This window comes from Schistocerca americana, chromosome 6 (genome assembly GCF_021461395.2).
Source record: "Schistocerca americana isolate TAMUIC-IGC-003095 chromosome 6, iqSchAmer2.1, whole genome shotgun sequence".
Taxonomy (NCBI): domain Eukaryota; kingdom Metazoa; phylum Arthropoda; class Insecta; order Orthoptera; family Acrididae; genus Schistocerca; species Schistocerca americana.
Genome location: NC_060124.1, coordinates 361,206,762 through 361,227,598, shown reverse-complemented (window position 1 = coordinate 361,227,598; position 20,837 = coordinate 361,206,762). Strand labels below are relative to the sequence as shown.

Genomic DNA, 20,837 nt, shown 5'->3' with positions numbered 1-20,837 from the left:
GTTGATGCTACAGGTTTATGAAGATTCATGGACTTAGCTTTGACACCAAAACCAGAATATCTTAGAAAATGCCATACCAGTACGAAGAGAAAACATTATCTTTCCATTGCTTTAATATTCAATATCAAATGAAAACTAGTGTGGAACTAAGCCAAATAGTGAATAGAGATGAAACTCCTCTGACACTGATGTGCCAAGGAACAGAACTGTTGCCATGAAAGTTACTAAAGCTGTAGCTATAAAAACAAGAGGACATAAAAAGAATGCACAACTCTGTTGTCCTTTCACATTGTGCTGGCCATACTAAACTTAATCCAAGGATCATTTTCAAGTGCAAACTAATGCCAAAACCTGAAACAGCAGCAAGTGTTGCTGTTCACGTACATGATAAGGGTTGCATGGATGAGGCTGGTATGACGTTATGGATTAATAGAATGTGGGAGAGAAGGAAAGTGCTTCACTGAAGAAGCGTTCTCTTCTTATGCTAGATCAATTTAGTGGTCACTTGAAAAACTCTGTGAAAGAGAAACTGAGACAAGGAAATACAAAGCTTGCTATTACTCTGGGAGAACTTAATTCACAATTGCAACCTCTTGATGTCTTGGTAAATAAACCATTTAAAGCATATATTGGAGAGGAATGGAACAAATGTATGATAGATGAGACACCACATGAATTCACACTGAAGGGTGATCTAAAACAACCTACAATCAAACAAGTGGGTCAGTGGATAAAACTGTTATGATCTCGAGTGACAGAAGATATTATTGTTAAATAATAAAGCGTGGCGTAAGTAACACTCTCGATGACAGTGAGGACCATCTTATGTACGATGAGGACAATAATGATGACAAAGAGGAAGAAGAAGTAGAAGAAGAAAATTCAGATGACGATTTTCAGGGATTTTAAAGGCCAGTTTGGTTTTATAACTTAAGTTTTTCTTTTAGTCTGGCTTTACAAGCTAATAATAAAAATATTATTTTTTTATAACATTGCTTAAAAAATGTGTCTTATAGTCAAATGTGTCTTATAGTCTGTAAAATACATAGCACTCCCCACCTCTGCAAGTAGCATGCTGCTATACTAAAGTACACTGTAACTTCAAGTTCTATTTGCAGAGAATTATAATTAATTATAAATTGTAAATAAATTATATGTACAGTGTAAAAAATTTATAAATAAACACACACACACACACACACACACACACACACACACACACACACACACACTTACGTGTTTTGTAATCGACAAGGAAATACTCCTTGTGTCGAGATTCAGGAATGCCAAAGAAATCTAATGATTCCTTAAGAATTTGAATAAACTGGGTATCTTCTTGTACAGGAAATTGTGAGGGGATTCCTCCTGCATCTGGGTCTGAAAAGTAATGTATGAAAAGAGAAGATGAAAAAAGGGAGAAAAAAATTATTAAAGCCACATGCAAAGAGAATGTCCTTATGCTGACACGAAAGACTGTACATTACTTCTAAAAATAGAAGGGTATACCTAATTAAGTTTGGAAAGTCCATTGAATCTGTAGGTAATTAACACAGTTAAGCAAGAAATTGAAGAAAGTGTAAAATTACAGACAAAAAGTTTAGAAGAAGGATTTTGCAAAATAAAACAAATACAATAGCCAAAGTAAGAAACTCGACAACAGATCAGAGAAAAGAAATAAGTGAATAAATGAAGGCATATTGGTAAAAGAAGTAGGTTATTAACTTGTATGTAAAAGAAAACAGAAAACTCAAAAGAAAATCACATTTCTGATGTAGCATGACAAAGTTAATAAACTTTATGTGTATGAGACTGTTCTTCATATTTGCTGAATTTATAGCACGCTCATTTGAATTCCGCTAAAAAAAATACAACACTTAGTTGATTTGAGTTTATTTTTCAACATACGTGCTGAAATGAATACAGATCTTCTTTTTTTTCCTTTTGAAACCATTCATTTGTTCACTTTCATATTCCAACTTTCAGTTTCGTAAATACACACAACAATTACCACAGAACTTTTATGTAGTTGCACTGTATCACTGTTTCCTCAAATGTTTAAAACTGTGATACTGGAGCTTTAATTCACTATCATGGTAAAAATAACAGGAGAAGGAAATAGAAGAAGTAATTAGTGTAAAACTCCTCACAAGTATTTACAGGCCAATGAGCACGGAAAGTTTCAAAACTGCACACAAAATTCAATCTATGTTATAAATATGACAGTAAAAATATTACTGCAAACTATTATAAAATATAGAAGTTGTATTCAAACCAATACGTACATAAATGAGGACACAAACTGATACATAAATTTATTGTGATACATCTGTTATGTCAGTTTTAAAGTTTAACATTGTGATGTGCAGTAGCAGCTGTTATCATCTAAATGATAATAGTGTTTACAATATAATGGAAGGAAACATTCCACGTGGGAAAAATTATATATAAAAACAAAGATGAGGTGACTTACCGAACAAAAGCGCTGGCAGGTCGATAGACACACAAAAAAACACAAACATACACACAAAATTCAAGCTTTCGCAACAAACTGTTGCCTCATCAGGAAAGAGGGAAGGAGAGGGGAAGACGAAAGGAAGTGGGTTTTAAGGGAGAGGGTAAGGAGTCATTCCAATCCCGGGAGTGGAAAGACTTACCTTAGGGGGAAAAAAGGACAGGTATACACTCGCACACACGCACATATCCATCCACACATACAGACACAAGCAGACATATTTAAATATGTCTGCTTGTGTCTGTATGTGTGGATGTATATGTGCGTGTGTGCGAGTGTATACCTGTCCTTTTTTCCCCCTAAGGTAAGTCTTTCCACTCCCGGGATTGGAATGACTCCTTACCCTCTCCCTTAAAACCCACTTCCTTTCGTCTTCCCCTCTCCTTCCCTCTTTCCTGATGAGGCAACAGTTTGTTGCGAAAGCTTGAATTTTGTGTGTATGTTTGTGTTTGTTTATGTGTCTATCGACCTGCCAGCGCTTTTGTTCGGTAAGTCACCTCATCTTTGTTTTTATATATGATAATAGTGTTTCATATTCAACAACACTGTAAAATAACTTCATACTAGATGACAACATGCTTCAACAGTCAACGCTCTCATCATCAGGTTTCCAGCACTTACAGCTCATCATATATCAGTGTTGCTGATGATGACAGCTTTGAGCCTTAATATGCATTGCTGTGTAAGACAAACACTATTTTACAATATGGCTGAATGTTATAACCTTTTTTATTTTCCCTTTCTTTGACTTATTCTTAAATAGTAAAAAAGTAAAGTCACTTGGCACTGTTAGTATTGTATTTACAAGAGGTAGTTTCGGAAAACTAATAGAAAACACTTACACTGAAATTTTCTGACAGATTAAAACTTTGTGCCGGGTTGGGACTCGAATGCGGGGCCTCTATCTTTTGTGTGACAGTGCTCTGCTGGCTTACCAGCACCATGCATCAACCAGCCTCACAGCTTTATTTCTAGCAGTACCTCATCTCCTACTTTCTAAATTTCACAAAGGTCTCCCATGAAACCTGCAGGACTAGGACTCCTGGGAAAAATGATAAAATTATGTTGCGATGATCAGTATTCCCACCAGCGGACATCGCGATTGAGGCAGATTATCTGAAATGGGTAGTGGAATGGAGTAGTGCAGAAATCTGCCATGGAGGGCATACATAGTATGGGCAGACCCACTGACAGATGTGTTTACTTGCAGGTGGCAGTATAAGCCAAGCAGGCCAGTGCTTATGCTGAGTTCAACCACTGAAGACCTCACCTTGCACATTGTGCACAGTGTTGAGGCCAAGTGCTCAGTCATTAACCGTCCATGGAAGACATGTGCTGAGTTCATTCCCTAGCACCTCTCTATGTAGTTTCAGTTTCCCTGCTTTGTGGATCAACTCATGCAGTAAGTTTCATTTTCTCTCACAGGGTTCATTCCCTGATTATTAACAGGCCACTGTCAGCCCATGAAGTATCTGTACTGTCAGTGTAGTATAATGGTGTTGTCACACGTGTGCAGATACTGAAGTGGTGACAAATGACATCTGACATATGTGATGACCCTAATATTTGCTTGAAAGTCTCTTGGGCATGCAGCCAGATAGACTGACTGCTGCATTTCTATCAATCAAGCCAGCTGCATGCCTGAGAGACTTTCAAGCAGCAAATTCACTAGGAAATCTTACAAATGCCCCTAATTTACCTAGTGTTAATTTTGAGCTACAATCAACCTGGGATTTCTGCAATGCTGGCAGGAACAGTTGTGCCTACAGAACGAACAGTAGCAGCAGTGGCAGCATGATCAAATCATTTGCAGATGCTGACGAAACAAATGTAGATTTGCTTCAAGCCCTCGCTTCACTTGCAGCAGGAAGGGGACCATTGCACAGTTTTCTTCCCTGTTCTTGCTGCTTCCAACACCACTGGCCAGTTTCAATGAGTCTACAAAAAGATGGGAGCGTTATCTACACTCGTTCTTGATACACTGCCAGGTAAGGCATATCGTCAATCCAGTTGTTAAGGCCATCATGTTGCTGTCCAGCAGTATGGGATTGTATGAAGCTTTTCAAAATTTCAAGCCCTCCACTGAGCCCAGGAAACTCCCCTTTGATGAGTTCTGCTGGGTGCTGATGCAGTGATGGTGACACAGTTGCAGTTAAACCAGCACCACAAGCACACTGACCAGTCATACACAGCCCGGATCGCCAGTTTGCAGGGCTTCTCCAGCAAGTGTCATTTTGAGTGCCCCAAATGTGCTAGCTCTTATGCAGTCTCATTAATTTAGAACATCATTGTACAGTTAGTGCCTGATTCCAAAGTTTACATTAGGTACAGACCTTGTCCAACATTACCCAGATTGCAGAATAGCATGGGCTGACAGCGACAGCAAGGGACGTCCTTTCTGATAACTGGCAGGTAGCTCAATTTGATTTGCACAGTAAACAGGTCCCGCTGCCCCATGGGCGACCTAGGTAGTCCTCTCTCCCACCAAGTCATTGTGTGTTAACAGTTCTAGCCCATGGTGTTGCTGTGCTGCCCGTCTTCACCTGTGCTGAGCCCAGCAGGTTTGCGAATGGCAACAAATCAAATTTCAAGTTGACAAGGAAGTCATGGTCATCCTTGTAATAGTACTCCTTCCTCTAGCATTGTCATTTTTTATAGAAGTAGCTGATACCAGGATTAATCTCGAATCTCGTACAGGTTAAAATTATCGCAGCTGTTTCACTAAGAGAATTTCATATGATTTTGTATATGACATATTTCAGGCTAAAATGTATGGAAAGAAATTAATTTGTTACAATATTATGCCTCTCAAAGCTTTGGAAACTTTTGCAGAGACAGAGAAATTTAATGGTGATGTATGAAAGGGTAAGATTACATCCTCATTAATTTAGATACATACAGGCTCTTGGGGTGCCTGGAGTTGCAACAGCTGCTATGTCAGGTTGTGGATAATAGTAAACAGTGCATTCCTTGCAGGGGCAATTCTCCATTTCTGTGTGTCATAAGAATGTGGAAAGCCAACTTACATTATTAGTGGTTGACTCATCATTGGCACAAATATTTTGAGCCAGACGTTTTTTCTGTTTTTTTGGCGGTTGACTAAGTGCATTTAGTGTCCCAGTCTGTTCCTTTTCACAACTTGGACTCCTTACTATGGTCATACAGCCTGATATCTGAGAATATCTTGGGTCAGGCAGCAAAATTCAGTGCATATGTATCTCATAAGCTATCAATGGTACCTAAATTTGTCACCCTGCCCCATTCTCTTCTTCATGTGCAACACTGTAAAGGCTGAGTTTCTGTATTGATGAAGGCACTGTTTCTCACATTTTGTCACATCAGTTCACCACATCTTTGTTGGTGATTCAGAAGTCTGATGGTGGCATGTGATTTTGAGGCAATTTTAAACTGACTGTCATTGCACAACGTGTTACAGATTCATATCCAATTCTGAGACAGGTGGGGTATTGGTGAAGTTGCCAAGGGAAGGGGAACTTTTTCGTACAACCACTTGGGAGATGCCTACTTGCAGTTGCTGTTTGACAAGGTTTCTCGGACTTTCTTGGTCTTCAACAACTCCTTTGGCCTTTACCAGTTTGATCACTTGCTTTCTGGAATCTCATCTGCACCTGGAATTCATCAACAGTATTTAGACAACTTGATTCAGGACGTAACAGGCCCTATTTGAGAGAAGCAGATACAAAGCCTTCTGTCATTTTCCATAACCTCCTGGAGATGGGCCTTCACTGCAAGAGCAAAAGTGCAGTTACTTCTCCCCAAAGATGCATTTTTTGGGCCATGTGCTTAGTAAACAAGGTCTCATCCCTGAGAACATAAAAGCCATCATCAACCTGCTGGTGCTCAAGAACCTGAAGAAGCATCAGTCTTTTTTGGGCAAGATTTCATATTACGCTCAGTTCATTCCTCAGACTCCACACATCTGCCCGCCTCTCAACTGGCTTCACCAGAAGGGCTTAACTTCACCTGGTCTGCAGATTGTCAATAGGCTTTTCAGCCTCTCAAGTAGTGTTTGTACTCTTCTTTGGCTTCTTTTTGCTGGGTAAAACTTTAACCATGGCCTGTGAAGCATCCCAGTATGGCTTTGGTGTCGCCTGTCCCACTGGAACCCATATGTAACTGAACAATCTACTGCTTATGAATCGAAGACGCTTTCTGCAGGGTGGTGTAATTAATCACAGGTGGAAAAGAAGGGACTAGCTATTATTTTTGAAGTGAAGAAGTCTACTAGCTGGCAATTGATCACAACACTGAACATCTGGTGCAGGCTTGTGGGGATTGTGCACAGAATGAGGCTACAATGGCACCCCACATCTCTACTTGGCCAGTCCCGGAGCAACCTTTGGACAGAGGGCATGTTGATTACACTTGTCCATTTTTGGGAAGCATATGGCTGTTGGTGTTCGATGTATTGTCCAGTTTTCCATATGTAACCAAGCCATCCTTCACATCATTGACAGTCACTGTTCATGCATTGTTGGTTATTTTTCTCATAGAAGGAACCCCCCAGGATCCACAGTACGCAATTTGTGCCACACAAGTTTGAAGACTTTTGGGTTCAAAATGTTATCCATCAATTGACTACCACTCTGTTTCACTGCCAGGTGGAGTGCTTCCAGACCCGAACAAGGAAGACCATGTTTGCCTCTTCACATGATGAATTTTTTTGAGTTTTCTGCACATACACTAGATGATGCCAGTCAACAGGTGCAGTCTGGTGGAACACTTGCGTGGGCACCAGCTGCAATGTCTCCTAGATTTGTTGCACCCTGAGCTGCGTGATACAGGCTACTGTGGCCTGCCATGGTTTCCTCCCGGGGCTGCCATTTGGGCCTGATCCTTGGGCCAGTGGCTGGAGTAGCTGCTGGATGTTGTTGTAGGCCACAAACGTCAACAGTTATTGCAGTGAATATTGGTAGGGAGCAGTTGACCTATCATACAAATCAGTTGTGCCAACACCCTATTGGGGCATTGCCGCTGGAGTCTTCGGGTCAGCTGAATTGCAGGGTAAGTCACAATGTTGATACAGGGGTGGGCTGCCACTTGTAGAGGCACACATCCCTCTTGTCACCCCCTCCACACCCTCTGCCTTCTTCCCATAGACTGCAGCCTTGAGCCTCACAGAGACTCGTGCCTCCTCTTGCTGATGTGGAGCCCATGGATTTCAATGCAGCCTGCAGTCTACTCCCCTAACTTTGCCAATGGAGGTGGCCTCATCCCCACTGTTGCCAGAGGACCCACTGTTCCTTCAGCAGCCGTGTCTGTCTGTCCTTCTTGCGGAGCCAGAGGTGTCAATATTGTCTCTTTTGGTGGTCAGTCTGCTGCTGAGTTCTCCAGTGGCCTTCCAGTCCTGTTCCAGAGGTGATGACCCAAGCCCGGCTATTTTCAGCCCTATGTGACCTCTTCAGGGGGAGAGATTTAGTATCTCTGCCAATAGACATTGTAATGGAGACGGATGAAATGCCAGGCGTAGCACAACAGAATAGTGTGCAAACCTATAATGGATGGCACACACAATGTCTAGTATGGGCAGATCCACTGACAGAGGTCAGTAGGCAGTAGGCATTAGGCTAAACAGGTTAGCTTATACTGAGTTCAACCATCGCGTAAATTGCCTTGCTCGTCATGCCGATTTGCTGCAGAGTGCTGTCATTAGCTGCCTGCACTAACTGCATGGTGAGTTTATTCCCATGTCTCTACCTGGTTTTGGACTTTCTGCTTCCCACAGATCAACTTGCACAATGAGTTTCATTTTCTCTCAGGGGTTCTGTTCCTCAGTTAATATGAAGCCCCATTCAGCCAGAGAAGTAGACATGCCAACACTGCTTTACAGTGATGTCCTCAAGCCTGTGCAGATACTAACAGAGACAAGGCTAGCCACAGCCTGGGGGATTGTTTCTAGAGTGAATTTTCACTCTGCAGTGGACTCAGTTCTACTTCTGCCAATAACTCATCTCCTATCATTCAAACTTCAGAGAAGTGCTCCTGCAGAACTTGTAGGACTAGCACTCCTAGATGAAAGAATACTATGGAGACACAGCTTAACCTCAGTCTCAGGGATTGTTTCCACAATAAATTTTCACTCTGCAGTGAAGTGTATGATAATATAAAACTTTTTGGCCAATTAAAACTGTGTTCCAAACTGGAACTCGAACACAGATCGTTTGCTTTTTGTAAGTGCTCTATTAACTGAGATACCTGAACAAGACTGTACAACCATTCCACACAACTTTACTTCTGACAGCAGCTCATTTGATCTGTGAGAAAGCTCCACTGCAGTGCAAAGTCTGCTGCAGAGTGAAAATTCGTTCTGGGCAACAATCCCACATATTCTGACTGAGTCAAGCCCTGCAGTTTTAACATAAAAAAATCTGTGAAGTTTTGAAGGTTGCTGCCCATAAAAGGCAAAGATTCCAGGTTTGAAACCCAGTGCAGCATGAGGTTTTAATCTGTCAGAAGTTTCATATCTGTGAAAACTCTGCTGCAGAGTGAAAATTCATTCTGGAAACAATCCCTCAGTCTGTGGCTAAGCCATGTCTTCACAGTATCCTTTCTTCCAGGAGTGTTAATTCTGCAAGTTTTGCAGGAGAACTTCTGTGAAGTTTGGAAGGTAGGAGATGAGGTAACGGCAGAAGTAAAGCTTTGAAGATGATTTGTGAGTCATGCTCAGGTAGGTCAGTTGGTAGAAAACTTGCCCACGAAAGGTAAAGGCCCTAGGTTTCAGTCCCAGTCTGGCACACAGATTTAATCTACCAAGTTTCATATCAGAGCACATTCCGCAACAGACTGAAAATTCATTCTCAAAAGGCTTTCATTTTTTGTGATCTTTGATAGTTTTACTTTTCAAGTGTATATTCTTTCTTAAATGCAAGTGCATGTACAAGTTTTTGTGATGCACACTTGTAGAGAGTACAACTGTGTTTTGTGTTGTAGGTTACAACAAACAGCAGAAAGAACAGTGTAAAACTTAGTAATGGCACATCAGTCTACTACTCTCAAATAGCTGCAAAAGTACTGCTGCGTTGAACATTCCCATCTCACCAATGGGTTTGCATCAGCAGTGTAATATTCCCTTGTAATATTCCCTTATTCCTTGAAAGGTTGTTCAGGACATTACACACATCTGGGCATCATGAACTTAATAATACCACCTCCTGTTAACTTAACACCGAAATAATGATGACACAAAGTTTCTTTTGCCGGTCGAAGTGGCCGTGCGGTTAAAGGCGTTGCAGTCTGGAACCGCAAGACCGCTACGGTCGCAGGTTCGAATCCTGCCTCGGGCATGGATGTTTGTGATGTCCTTAGGTTAGTTAGGTTTAACTAGTTCTAAGTTCTAGGGGACGAATGACCTCAGCAGTTGAGTCCCATAGTGCTCAGAGCCATTTGAACCATTTGAACAAAGTTTCTTTCACTGTGAAAATTTGAATTATTAACTCCAGGTTCAGTGTCACCACATCAGGAAGCATTAATTATGTTGGTGACTGAACAGTAAATGACACATATAGCAACTCAAGAGTTTCCAAGAGATGCAACCAATGTGATGAATTGCAAACAGTTCCACTCTACAAGATTAATACATCAGTCTATTTGAAAACTTTACCAGCTTTGAGAAATTTTCTGTCTCCATTCGTTGCTTTCATCTACTGAATAAGGAATTTGGTTCCATCTGTTTGAGAACTACTATAATTTCATCTTATTGTTACATACGCTGTAATATTCAACATTTTTACTTTAATAAATTTTTGGCATCCATTATTAATGTAGAATGTTTCATTAATATAAGGAAATAATCTTTTAATTTCTTTGATACCATGAAAGTCACTCTTACCTTGTGGTCCGTGCACAACTATTTTCTTTGCTGATGGTACATTTGCTGTAAGAAGAATTGATGCATCACATTGCTCTTTCCTAAGAATTTGCTTCAAATCTTTGAACATAATCCCATGCACACTGTGCACTACCTGTAACAGAGAAAATAAAAATCACAATGTTAGCTCATTAATTACAAAAAAATATTTAGAACAGTGAAAGGTTTTGGTTTAAAGTTCAGCAACTGTATGTGCAGTAAAACCCAGGTTTAGGTTTTCTGCGATTTTCTTGTCACAGATACAAATTCTGGGAAGATCCCTTGGAAAACAGCACCTCCAATTTCCTTCCTATCTTTTCCCATTCTGAGCTAGCAATCAATCTCTGATGGTCTCAAAATCACTGGAATATTACATCATAATCTTCTTTCCTTCTTTGAAAGATTAACTGCGTGAATGGCCAAAGATGTCGAGTGAACGTAGATTTCAGGCACCACTGCTCAGTCTACGACTGCTAAGCACAAAGAGGCTAACCCATCAGTGAAGGACCATGTGGTAACACCCCTCTATCAACAGCATTGTGTACAGGGGTGTCAGTGACACTGGAAGCTCTAATTTGTGTATTTAACATAAATTTGCACCATGTAGACTATTTCTGGTTGCTGCTTATCATATCTTGTTATCATCTGGTTCATGCTCTGTAGCAGACTGTTCCAGCTCGAGTGCCCTCCAACGGGCATCTGGGCACCCACAAGTACAGGTGGCCAGGAGTGGGCAAAAAGCTGATGTGCTTGCTGTCAGGCAGCTGGACCACAGCCTACAGGATCATAATCCACTGGCTAAACAGACGCAGGCATGGTGGTTTGCACATGCAGAGAATGTGTGTAATAGGGCTGCCTGGTGAGTAGCGTATACTAACTGCACCTTCGCGAGGGCAAGCTGAGGGCTGCCTGGAGCTGCCTGTACCAAGCATTGGAAAGCCAACTATAAGGCCACACTCTGATCATACCTCTGCCTTTGAAATTTTACACAAGTAAATGAGTTCTTGAAGAAAAGTATTATTTTTAAGCAAACAATAACATTCTACTTTCCTGTGTAATGGGCTTGCACATTTATCTGTCCCTAATTAAATAAACCAGTTTGATGCTCCAACTAAGCTGAGCTGGCAAGGATTCTGAACTCCACATAGATGTTGAATTCCTACTAGCCCTGTAATGAGAAGCTGTTGAAACAGTATATTCAACTGTTGCTAGGCAGAAGCCACAACAACAAACCCATCTCCTATATAAGTATTACCACAATGCAATGAAACAGCAAAGGAGTGAAACAGAATGAATGAATCTGTTTGTGGTATGTTCAGCACCTTTTCCACACAGATAATGTCCAGTGATTGTGTGCACTTGCTCTTTCTTTTTTATCATCGTTGCACTATCGTGCTTCTCTCTTGTTGCGCAAGTTTATTTCAACCCAGTTCACTTGCTTTGTGCTACATGCTGCCCCTTGCAAGCTAAATCAACATACTGGAGACTTAGCTTCAGTCCAATAATAAAGAAGTGCAAGCATTCAGAAGATTGGTGATATACATTGCAAGATAGTTTGCATTATAATAAATTTCAGTCCACTTAAATTTAATGTTACAAGAGAAAAAAGTTTCACATGGAACACACAATAACTGTCAAAACCATTATACAACACAGTCTGAATGTAATGTTAACACAAACATGGCTTACATTGTTTACATCAAAATGAGATGGAATGTATGATTCCACAATGCGAAAGATTTATTTTTTACCATCCAAAGAATAGAAAGAGCTGTGCCAATAAGGTGTGGTCCTTCCTCATGTGGTGACCTCACATAGAACATCACATAACCAATTATGTAGTTGTACAAAGCAAAGGCTGCTTGCTGAGGTAATCGTGGTACAAATCGTATCAAATGCCTTAGTATCTTGAACATGAGATCCTGTTTATCTCTTGTAAGGCGCTCAAGAACATATCGTAAAAACAAAGCACTGTCTTCCACCAAGCAATTCCAAATAACCTGTAAACAAGAATCTGTAGTTAATAAGCACTTAAAATATTACACTTAAAAAAACAGATACTATGAGTTATATGGACATGTCACTTGTTTATCAACCACATATTCCATTTATGTTTGATTTTTGTTTATTGCGTGACTGAATTATGGACTTTTTGCTTCTGTGGAGCAAGTGACACTATGGATTGTCTGAAGTGTGACTGCCAATATGGCTAGGGGGAACAGAAGTACAGTCATATTTTGATTTGAATTAAAATGTTAAATATTGATTCAGAACTATGGAAATAAACCATCAATCACCCGCAGAATACTAAACACTAAGCCTCCTTCTTCTGTATCAGGCTTGCTTCAGTTCTCTCCAACTCTAAAATACTCACACAATGCCTTAAAGATATATTTCCTTGTTTGGACTGAATATGCTGGTAAGTGTGTGATTAATATCTTTGACCTGTATTTTGAAGTCATTTGTTGTTGACTTCCTGGGGGAGATTAGATGTGTTTGACCTGTTAATTAGATAATAATATTGTGTACAGCATGTTGGTGTACAGTGTTACATTTTGCAGCTTATGTTAACTGGATGTGGACAGAGTTAGAGTCAAAAATATGACAGGTGAGGTTCAAATGCATGGCGAAGTAGAAAAGTGATGTGAACAGTTAATTATGTTCTCAAAATCAAAAATTTCCTAGAATGCCCATAGAATTTTACACAAAAAGAAGTAAAAAATGATAATATTATTCAAAAATTAAATAATTAGATACATAACGAGAATGTGCTTGTTATTGTGGGGGAGAAGGGGATTACAGCTGCATTATTTCAAGAAATGATTAAATTCAAATGGCTGAAAAATTATTCAGGAAGAATAACAGTGAAGATGTTAAAATGAACCTGACACAGCCATTTCAGAAAGAAGTAAACAATAAGATGTTGTTGTTGTCTTCAGTCCTGAGACTGGTTTGATGCAGCTCTCCATGCAACTCTATCCTGTGCAAGCTTCTTCATCTCCCAGTACTTACTGCAACCTACATCCTTCTGAATCTGCCTAGTGTATTCATCTCTTGGTCTCCCTCTACGATTTTTACCCTCCACACTGCCCTCCAATGCTAAATTTGTGATCCATTGATGCCTCAGAACATGTCCTACCAACTGGTCCCCTCTTCTTGTCAAGTTGTGCCACAAACTCCTCTTCTCCCCAATGCTATTCAATGCCTCCTCATTAGTTATGTGATCTATCCATCTAATCTTCAGCATTCTTCTGTAGCACCACATTTCGAAAGCTTTTATTCTCTTCTTGTCCAAACTGTTTATCGTCCATGTTTCACTTCCATACATGGCTACACTCCATACAAATACTTTCAAAAACGACTTCCTGACACTTAAATCTATACTCGATGTTAACAAATTTCTCTTCTTCAGAAATGTTTTCCTTACCATTAACAGTCTACATCTTATATCCTCTCAACTTCGACCATCATCATTTATTTTGCTCCCCAAATAGCAAAGCTCCTTTACTTCTTAAGTGTCTCATTTCCTAATCTAATTCCCTCAGCATCACCTGACGTAATTCGACTACATTTCATTATCCTCGTTTTGCTTTTGTTGATGTTCATCTTACATCCTCCTTTCAGGACACTGTCCATTCCGTTCAACTGCTCTTCCAAGTCCTTTGCTGCCTCTGACAGAATTACAATGTCATTGGCGAAACTCAAAGTTTTTATTTCTTCTCCATGGATTTTAATACCTACTCTGAATTTTTCTTTTGTTTATTTTACTGCTTGCTCAACATACAGATTGAATAAAATGGGGGAGAGGCTACAACCCTGTCTCACTCCCTTCCCAACCGCTGCTTCCCTTTCATGCCCCCCCCCCCCCCCCTCCCCCACCGGCTCTTATAACTGCCATCTGGTTTCTGTACAAATTGTAAATAGCCTTTTGATCCCTGTATTTTACCCCTGCCACCTTTAGAATTTGAAAGAGAGTATTCCAGTCAACATTGTCAAAAGCTTTCTCTAAGTCTACAAATGCTAGAAACATAGGTTTGCCTTTCCTTAATCTTTCTTCTAAGATAAGTTGTAGAGTCAGTATTGCCTCACGTGTTCCAATATTTCTACGGAATCCAAACTGATCTTCCCCGAGGTTGGCTACTACCAGTTTTTCCATTCGTCTGTAAAGAATTCGCGTTAGTATTTTGCAGCTGTGACTTATCAAACTGATAGTTCAGTAATTTTCACATCTGTCAACATCTGCTCTCTATGGGATTGGAATTACTATATTCTTCTTGAAGTCTGAGGGTATTTTGCCGGGTCTCATACATCTTGCTCACCAGATGGTAGAGTTTTGTCAGGACTGACTCTCCCAAGGCCATCAGTAGTTCTAATGGAATGTTGTCTACTCTCGAGGCCTCGTTTCGACTCAGGTCTTTCAGGGCTCTGTCAAACTCTTCACGTAGTATCGTATCTCCCATTTCATCTTCATCTACAATCTCTTCCATCTACATAATATTGTCCTCAAGTACATCACCCTTGTATAGACTCTCTATATACTCCTTCCACCTCTCTGCTTTCCCTTCTTTGCTTAGAACTGGGTTGCCATCTGAGCTCTTAATATTTATACAAGCGGTTCTCTTTTCTCCAAAGGTCTCTTTAATTTTCCTGTAGGCAGTATCTATCTTACCGCTAGTGAGATAAGCCTCTACATCCTTACATTTGTCCTCTAGCCATCCCTGCTTAGCCATTTTGCACTTCCTGACGATCTCATTTTTGAGACGTTCGTATTCCTTTTTGCCTGCTTCATTTACTGCATTTTTATATTTTCTCCTTTCATCAATTAAATTCAATATTTCTTCTGTTACCCAAGGATTTCTACTAGCCCTTGTCTTTTTACCTACTTGATCCTCTGCCGCCTTCACTATTCCATCCCTCAAAGCTACCCATTCTTCTTCTACTGTATTTCTTTCCCTCATTCCTGTCAATCATTCCCTTATGCTCTCCCTGAAACTCTGTACAACCTCTGGTTTAGTCAGTTTATCCAGGTCCCATCTCCTTAAATTCCCACCTTTTTGCAGTTTCTTCAGTTTTAATCTACAGTTCACAATCAATAGATTGTGGTCAGAGTCCACATCTGCCACTGGAAATGTCTTACAGTTTAAAACCTGGTTCCTAAATTTCTGTCTTACCATTACATAATCTATCTGATACCTTCTTCAGGATTCTTCCATGTATACAACCTTCTTTTATGATTCTTGAACCAAGTGTTAGCTATGATTAAGTTATGCTCTGTGCAAAATTCTACCAGATGGCTTCCTCTTTCATTTCTTACCCCCAATCCATATTCATCTACTATGTTTCCTTCGCTCCCTTTTCCTACTCTCGAATTCCAGTCACCCATGACTATTAAATTTTCATCTCCCTTCACTACCTGAATAATTTCTTTTATCTCATCATACATTTCATCAATTTCTTCATCATCTGCAGAGCTAGTTGGCACATAAACTTGTACTATGGTAGCAGGCGTGGGCTTTGTGTCTATCTTGGCCACAATAATGTGTTCACTATGCTGTTTGTAGTAGCTTACCCGCACTTGTATTTTTTTTTATTGATTATTAAACCTACTCCTGCATTACCCCTGTTTGATTTTGTATTTATAATCCTGTATTCACCTGACCACAAGTCTTGTTCCTCCTGCCAACATACTTCACTAATTCCCATTATATCTAACTTTAACCTATCCATTTCCCTTTTTAAATTTTCTAATCTACCTGCCCGATTAAGGGATCTGACATTCCACACATCGATCCATAGAACTCCAGTTTTCTTTCTCCTGATATCAACGTCCTCTTGAGTAGTCCCCACCCGGAGATCCGAATGGGGGATTATTTTGCCTCTGGAATATATTACCCAAGAGGACATCATCATCATTTAACCATACAGTAAAGCTGCATGCCCTCGGGAAAAATTATGGCTGTAGTTTCCCCTTGCTTTCAGCTGTTTGCAGTATCAGCACAGCAAGGCCGTTTTGGTTAGTGTTACAAGGCCAGATCAGTCAATCATCCAGACTGCTGCCCCTGCAACTACTGAAAAGGCTGCTGCCCCTCTTCAGGAACCACACATTTGTCTGGCCTCTTCAAGAGATGCCCCTCCGTTGTGTTTGCACCTATGGTACAGCCATCTGTATCGCTGAGGCACGCAAGCCTCCCCACCAACGGCAAGGTCCATGGTTCATGGGGGATAAGATAGATAATCTGAATTTTCTATCTTCAGGTAAAGACAAGAGGTACCTGTTTTGAGAGCACAGATTAAACTAAATAAAGAAGGTTGGTAGTGAACAATATAGACTGTCCTACATCCCAAATAAATAGAGAGCTGAATGAAATATTGAAAGTGAATTTTATTTATAAAGTATCTTATAATATTAAAAACAATGTCACTTTTCCCCAAAAAATAAGAGACATTGATATACCAGATGGTGCTACTCTTGCAATAAGAGATAACAAGAACTAATATACAAATATACCTCTTGACAAAGTCTTAGAATTTATTAAAATAAATCTGGTGCATAACAAACATCTAGGCCAGGCTGAAGTAGTAGAACAGATATAAATATTAATTTTTGTTCTGTCATATAACAACTTTATGTTCAATAATAAATGTTACAGGGAAAGCAATTGCCTTGCTATGGGAAACAGCTTAGTGTGAACCATTGCAGATATCTTTATTAATCAGCCAGATAAGCTTTTTTCAAGGCAAATCCAGACATAGTTACCAACATAGTAATTTTCAAAAGGTACATTGATGACTCAGTGGACAAAACACAAATAGAGAACTTGGTCAAAAAACTGAGCAGCATGCATTTCAAGATCAGATTGGATTAGATTAGATTAATTATTCATTCCACAGACCCACAAAAATGGGGATCCTCCTGGGTGTGGAACATGTCAAATTCACAGTAGAGCATAAAGTAAATCCTATCATCCTCTACATCAGAAACATATGTACTTTTACTCCATTACATGTAGAATGAAACGACTTCACTATATCAAGCAGGAACGCAGAAAGAAATATAGACCTCTGCAAATGAATATGACCCACACATACATTGTGAACACCATGCACAACAAAATCAAAAAACATATAAAGAAAAGAAATAAATGAAATGTACAGACAGCTATATCAACCAGACAAATATATCCTATGACTTTAGTTTTAGAGAGCACATCTACTCCACCGATAAAACGGCATTAGGCTTACAATTGCAAAAGGAGTAATACAATATTGGTAGCACTGAACTAAAACTAAAAATATTACATACCTTAAAAAATAGTAAATCGTTAGACTTTTAGAAGAACTGGATATTTATATAACAAAATGGAAGGGACTAAATAAACTCCTAAATGGCCAGAATTAGTTTCAACGGATGCATATTTTAATATTTAGGATGGTTTATATAGTTGAGGCATTCACTTTTCAATGAATATGTACCCCAGCTGAGGATGCGGCCTCCCCATGAGCAAGTGTTGTACTGTGCCATCTGGGTTGCACTGCACTTTCTAACATCTGCCCTGATAATGGAACATCTCACGTGCAGAAGAAGAGTACCAGCGAGCTGCAGCAGGGAAGTGCTCTGGTCATCCATTCCATGTCGTTTCGTCTAAGCCTAAGGGCAGTGAGGTAAGCATCTAGCAGCCTAAATGCAGTGCCATCAGGCATCGCAAATACGTACCATATTGATTTAATGTATTTGAATAGATAAAAAATCTACTCAACTAGTAGCAGCATAAGAACACACCTATAAAAGTATAGAAATTTGCAAGCTTACAGAGCCACTGACACTTTGTACTCCAAGAAGCGTTGAAGGGGAAGGAGGGGCGGGGGGGGGGGGGGGGACTGGTGAGGTTCAGGATATGGGAGGAGTTCAGAAAAGTCACTCAGAGCCCACCTCAAGGGAGACTTACTGGCCAGGATGAGAGACTGAAAATTTAGGGTGAAGAAAGAAATGCAGAGAGTAAAGGTATTAATGTGCGAGGGTAAGTCAATTATTATCTGCAAAGTAGTTATAAAACTTTATTGTAATCAATAGGAAACTTACAAGAACATCATTTTTCAACATAGTCTCCTTGCATTTCAATGCACTTGGTCCATCATTGTACAAGCTTCCTGATGCCCTCATAAAAGAAGGTTCTCAGTTGAGCTGCAAGCCAGGAAAAGACACTCCGTTGTGGTAAAACACTGTTCCCATACTATACTGAAAGTCTTTGATAAATTTCAGCCCGATACGCCTACCGACCACAAAAAAAAAATGGATCACTGAACATTGCTCTTTGGTGCAAATAGACAGCGGAGCAGCCATGATTAACAGCATGGCACCAATAATGAAACTAACCTAGCAGCTTGAAAATTGCAAATATATAACAACAAATAAACAAAGCATGCATCATCAACATACAATGACAGTACTACCAAAATAAACAAAAATATAACTAAATTGCAGATAATAATTGACTTAGCCTCGTAATTTGAGGCCATGTGAGTGGCAAGAACCAAGGACATATTGTAACACTCATTCTGACCTGCGACGCTTTGAGAAACTGGTGTCTGGATGAAGAATCAAGATGGTATGGGTGATGAAACAGGCGCTGAGGTTATGACTGTCATGTTGTAGAGCATGCTGTGCAGCAGGATATAGTGAATTGCCGGTATACAACCTTTGCTTATGCCCATTCATTCTAACTGATAACTTAGTGGTAGTCTTGCCAATCTAAGAAGCCAAATAGCATTTACATAACATCTGGTTCATGGACATGTGTTGTTTCACAGATGACACTCACTTTAATAGTATATGTGTTACCAGTTACAAGGCTGGTATACATGGTAGTCAGAGGGTGCTTACTGCAAGTCTTATGGTGTGGATAGTCACAGGGATAGGAGCCTCAGGATAGGGAAATGGCTGCTGAAGGAGCATAGGGTCTGACAAGGATATTGCAGAGATTGGGAGGCTGACTAAAAGTTATTCTAGGTGTGGTGGGAAAAATGTCAGACAGAATTGGCCTCATTTCAGGGCAAAATTTCAAAAGGTCAGAGTGTTTTCAAAGTAGTTGATTAATACATTCAATATCAGGATAATAATGAGTAACAACATGTGTACTATATTGTTTTTAGATGGGTCAGCAGAAACAGGATTGGATGTGATGCCCTGGGAAATCTGCTTTTGAACTAGGCTGTTGGAGTTGGAGTAATTATGTCCAGTGAAGACTCAGGTGACAATGGTGGTGTATTGCTGTAAAGTGTCTGCATCTCAACAAATACATTTCTCTCAAATGCCAAGCTGTATGGGACGGAACATTTGGCATAGAAAGGTTGGCAACTATCAAAATATAAATACCGTTGTTTTTCAGTAGATTTATTGAGAACAGAAGTGTCAGGCTGATCATCACTGAGAGTGAGTTCAACATCAATTAAAGTGGCATGGTATTCAGACTACGACAATAATTCAGAATAGGACGATGTGAAATTTAACTGGAAGAATGTATTTAGAGATTCCAAGAATTTTAACAATTCAGCCTCACCATGAATCCATTTGGCGGAGAAGTCATCAACGTATCTGAAACAAATACAAGACTGAAGGCTCATGGATCCTAGGAAGGCCCCCTCTAAGTGACCCATAAACAGTTGGCACAGGAAGCAACCAGCCTGGTTCCCATGGTCATGCCCCTGATCTGTTTGTATGTCTGCCCCTCAAAGATACAGTCGTTTTTCATACATATTCTTCCACAAAACACCATTTTCTCAGCAACAGACAATCTCAGGAAGCTTCATAAGAAATTGTACCTACTGCATAACAAGTACAAAACAAAACATATATTTGCAAATAGGTAGACATAATTTGAAACACATTCACCAAAGTGAAGCCTTTAAAAATATTACCACTGGAGGTGTCTAAAAACATCAAGAAATTCTGGTCACATCTGTCATTGTACAGACACTTGTAGATGAGACAAGAGCTGGAAGGGAGACTTAGGTGTTAGAATACAGCTTAATAAGACCATAAGGCTCAACAGACACTCTCTCAAGTTCTATACAGAATTCGAGAGTTAATTAGCTCTGAACTTGATTATAATTAACTGTAAAATCTTTGAGCAATGGGAAGTTCTCCTTTCCATGAAAACCAGCATGGGTTCTGAAAATATCAGACAAGCAAACTGCTCTTTTCACACCTGATATACTCAGTGCCACAGATAGAGGAAATCAGGCTTTCTAGCATTTCTAGACTTTTAAAAAACCTATGTCAATTAAAAAAAAAAAAAAAAAAAAAAAAACGCATCAATGCCGTTAAATTAAAGAAAATATATGCCTGTGACAAAACGAGTGGACTGGCCAATCTGTTGAGCCCTCTAGAGAGCCAAGCAGTGGACACCCAGTCTGTTGCTGTGTATTGGCCATATCGAGTGAATCAGGAGTGTTGGATGG

General features: G+C 39.9%; 1 protein-coding gene across 1 annotated transcript in view; it reads right to left on the bottom strand.

Moving 5' to 3' along the window:
* LOC124619340 (protein unc-80 homolog) overlaps positions 1–20,837 on the bottom strand; it is a 905,779-nt gene that overhangs the window by 344,330 nt on the left and 540,612 nt on the right. The window contains exons 40-42 of the mRNA XM_047145658.1: positions 12,131–12,379; positions 10,362–10,494; positions 1,237–1,377 (exon numbers count right to left, since the gene is read on the bottom strand). Coding sequence (XP_047001614.1) covers positions 1,237–1,377; positions 10,362–10,494; positions 12,131–12,379 — 523 coding nt within the window. The remainder of the gene's footprint in view (positions 1–1,236; positions 1,378–10,361; positions 10,495–12,130; positions 12,380–20,837) is intronic.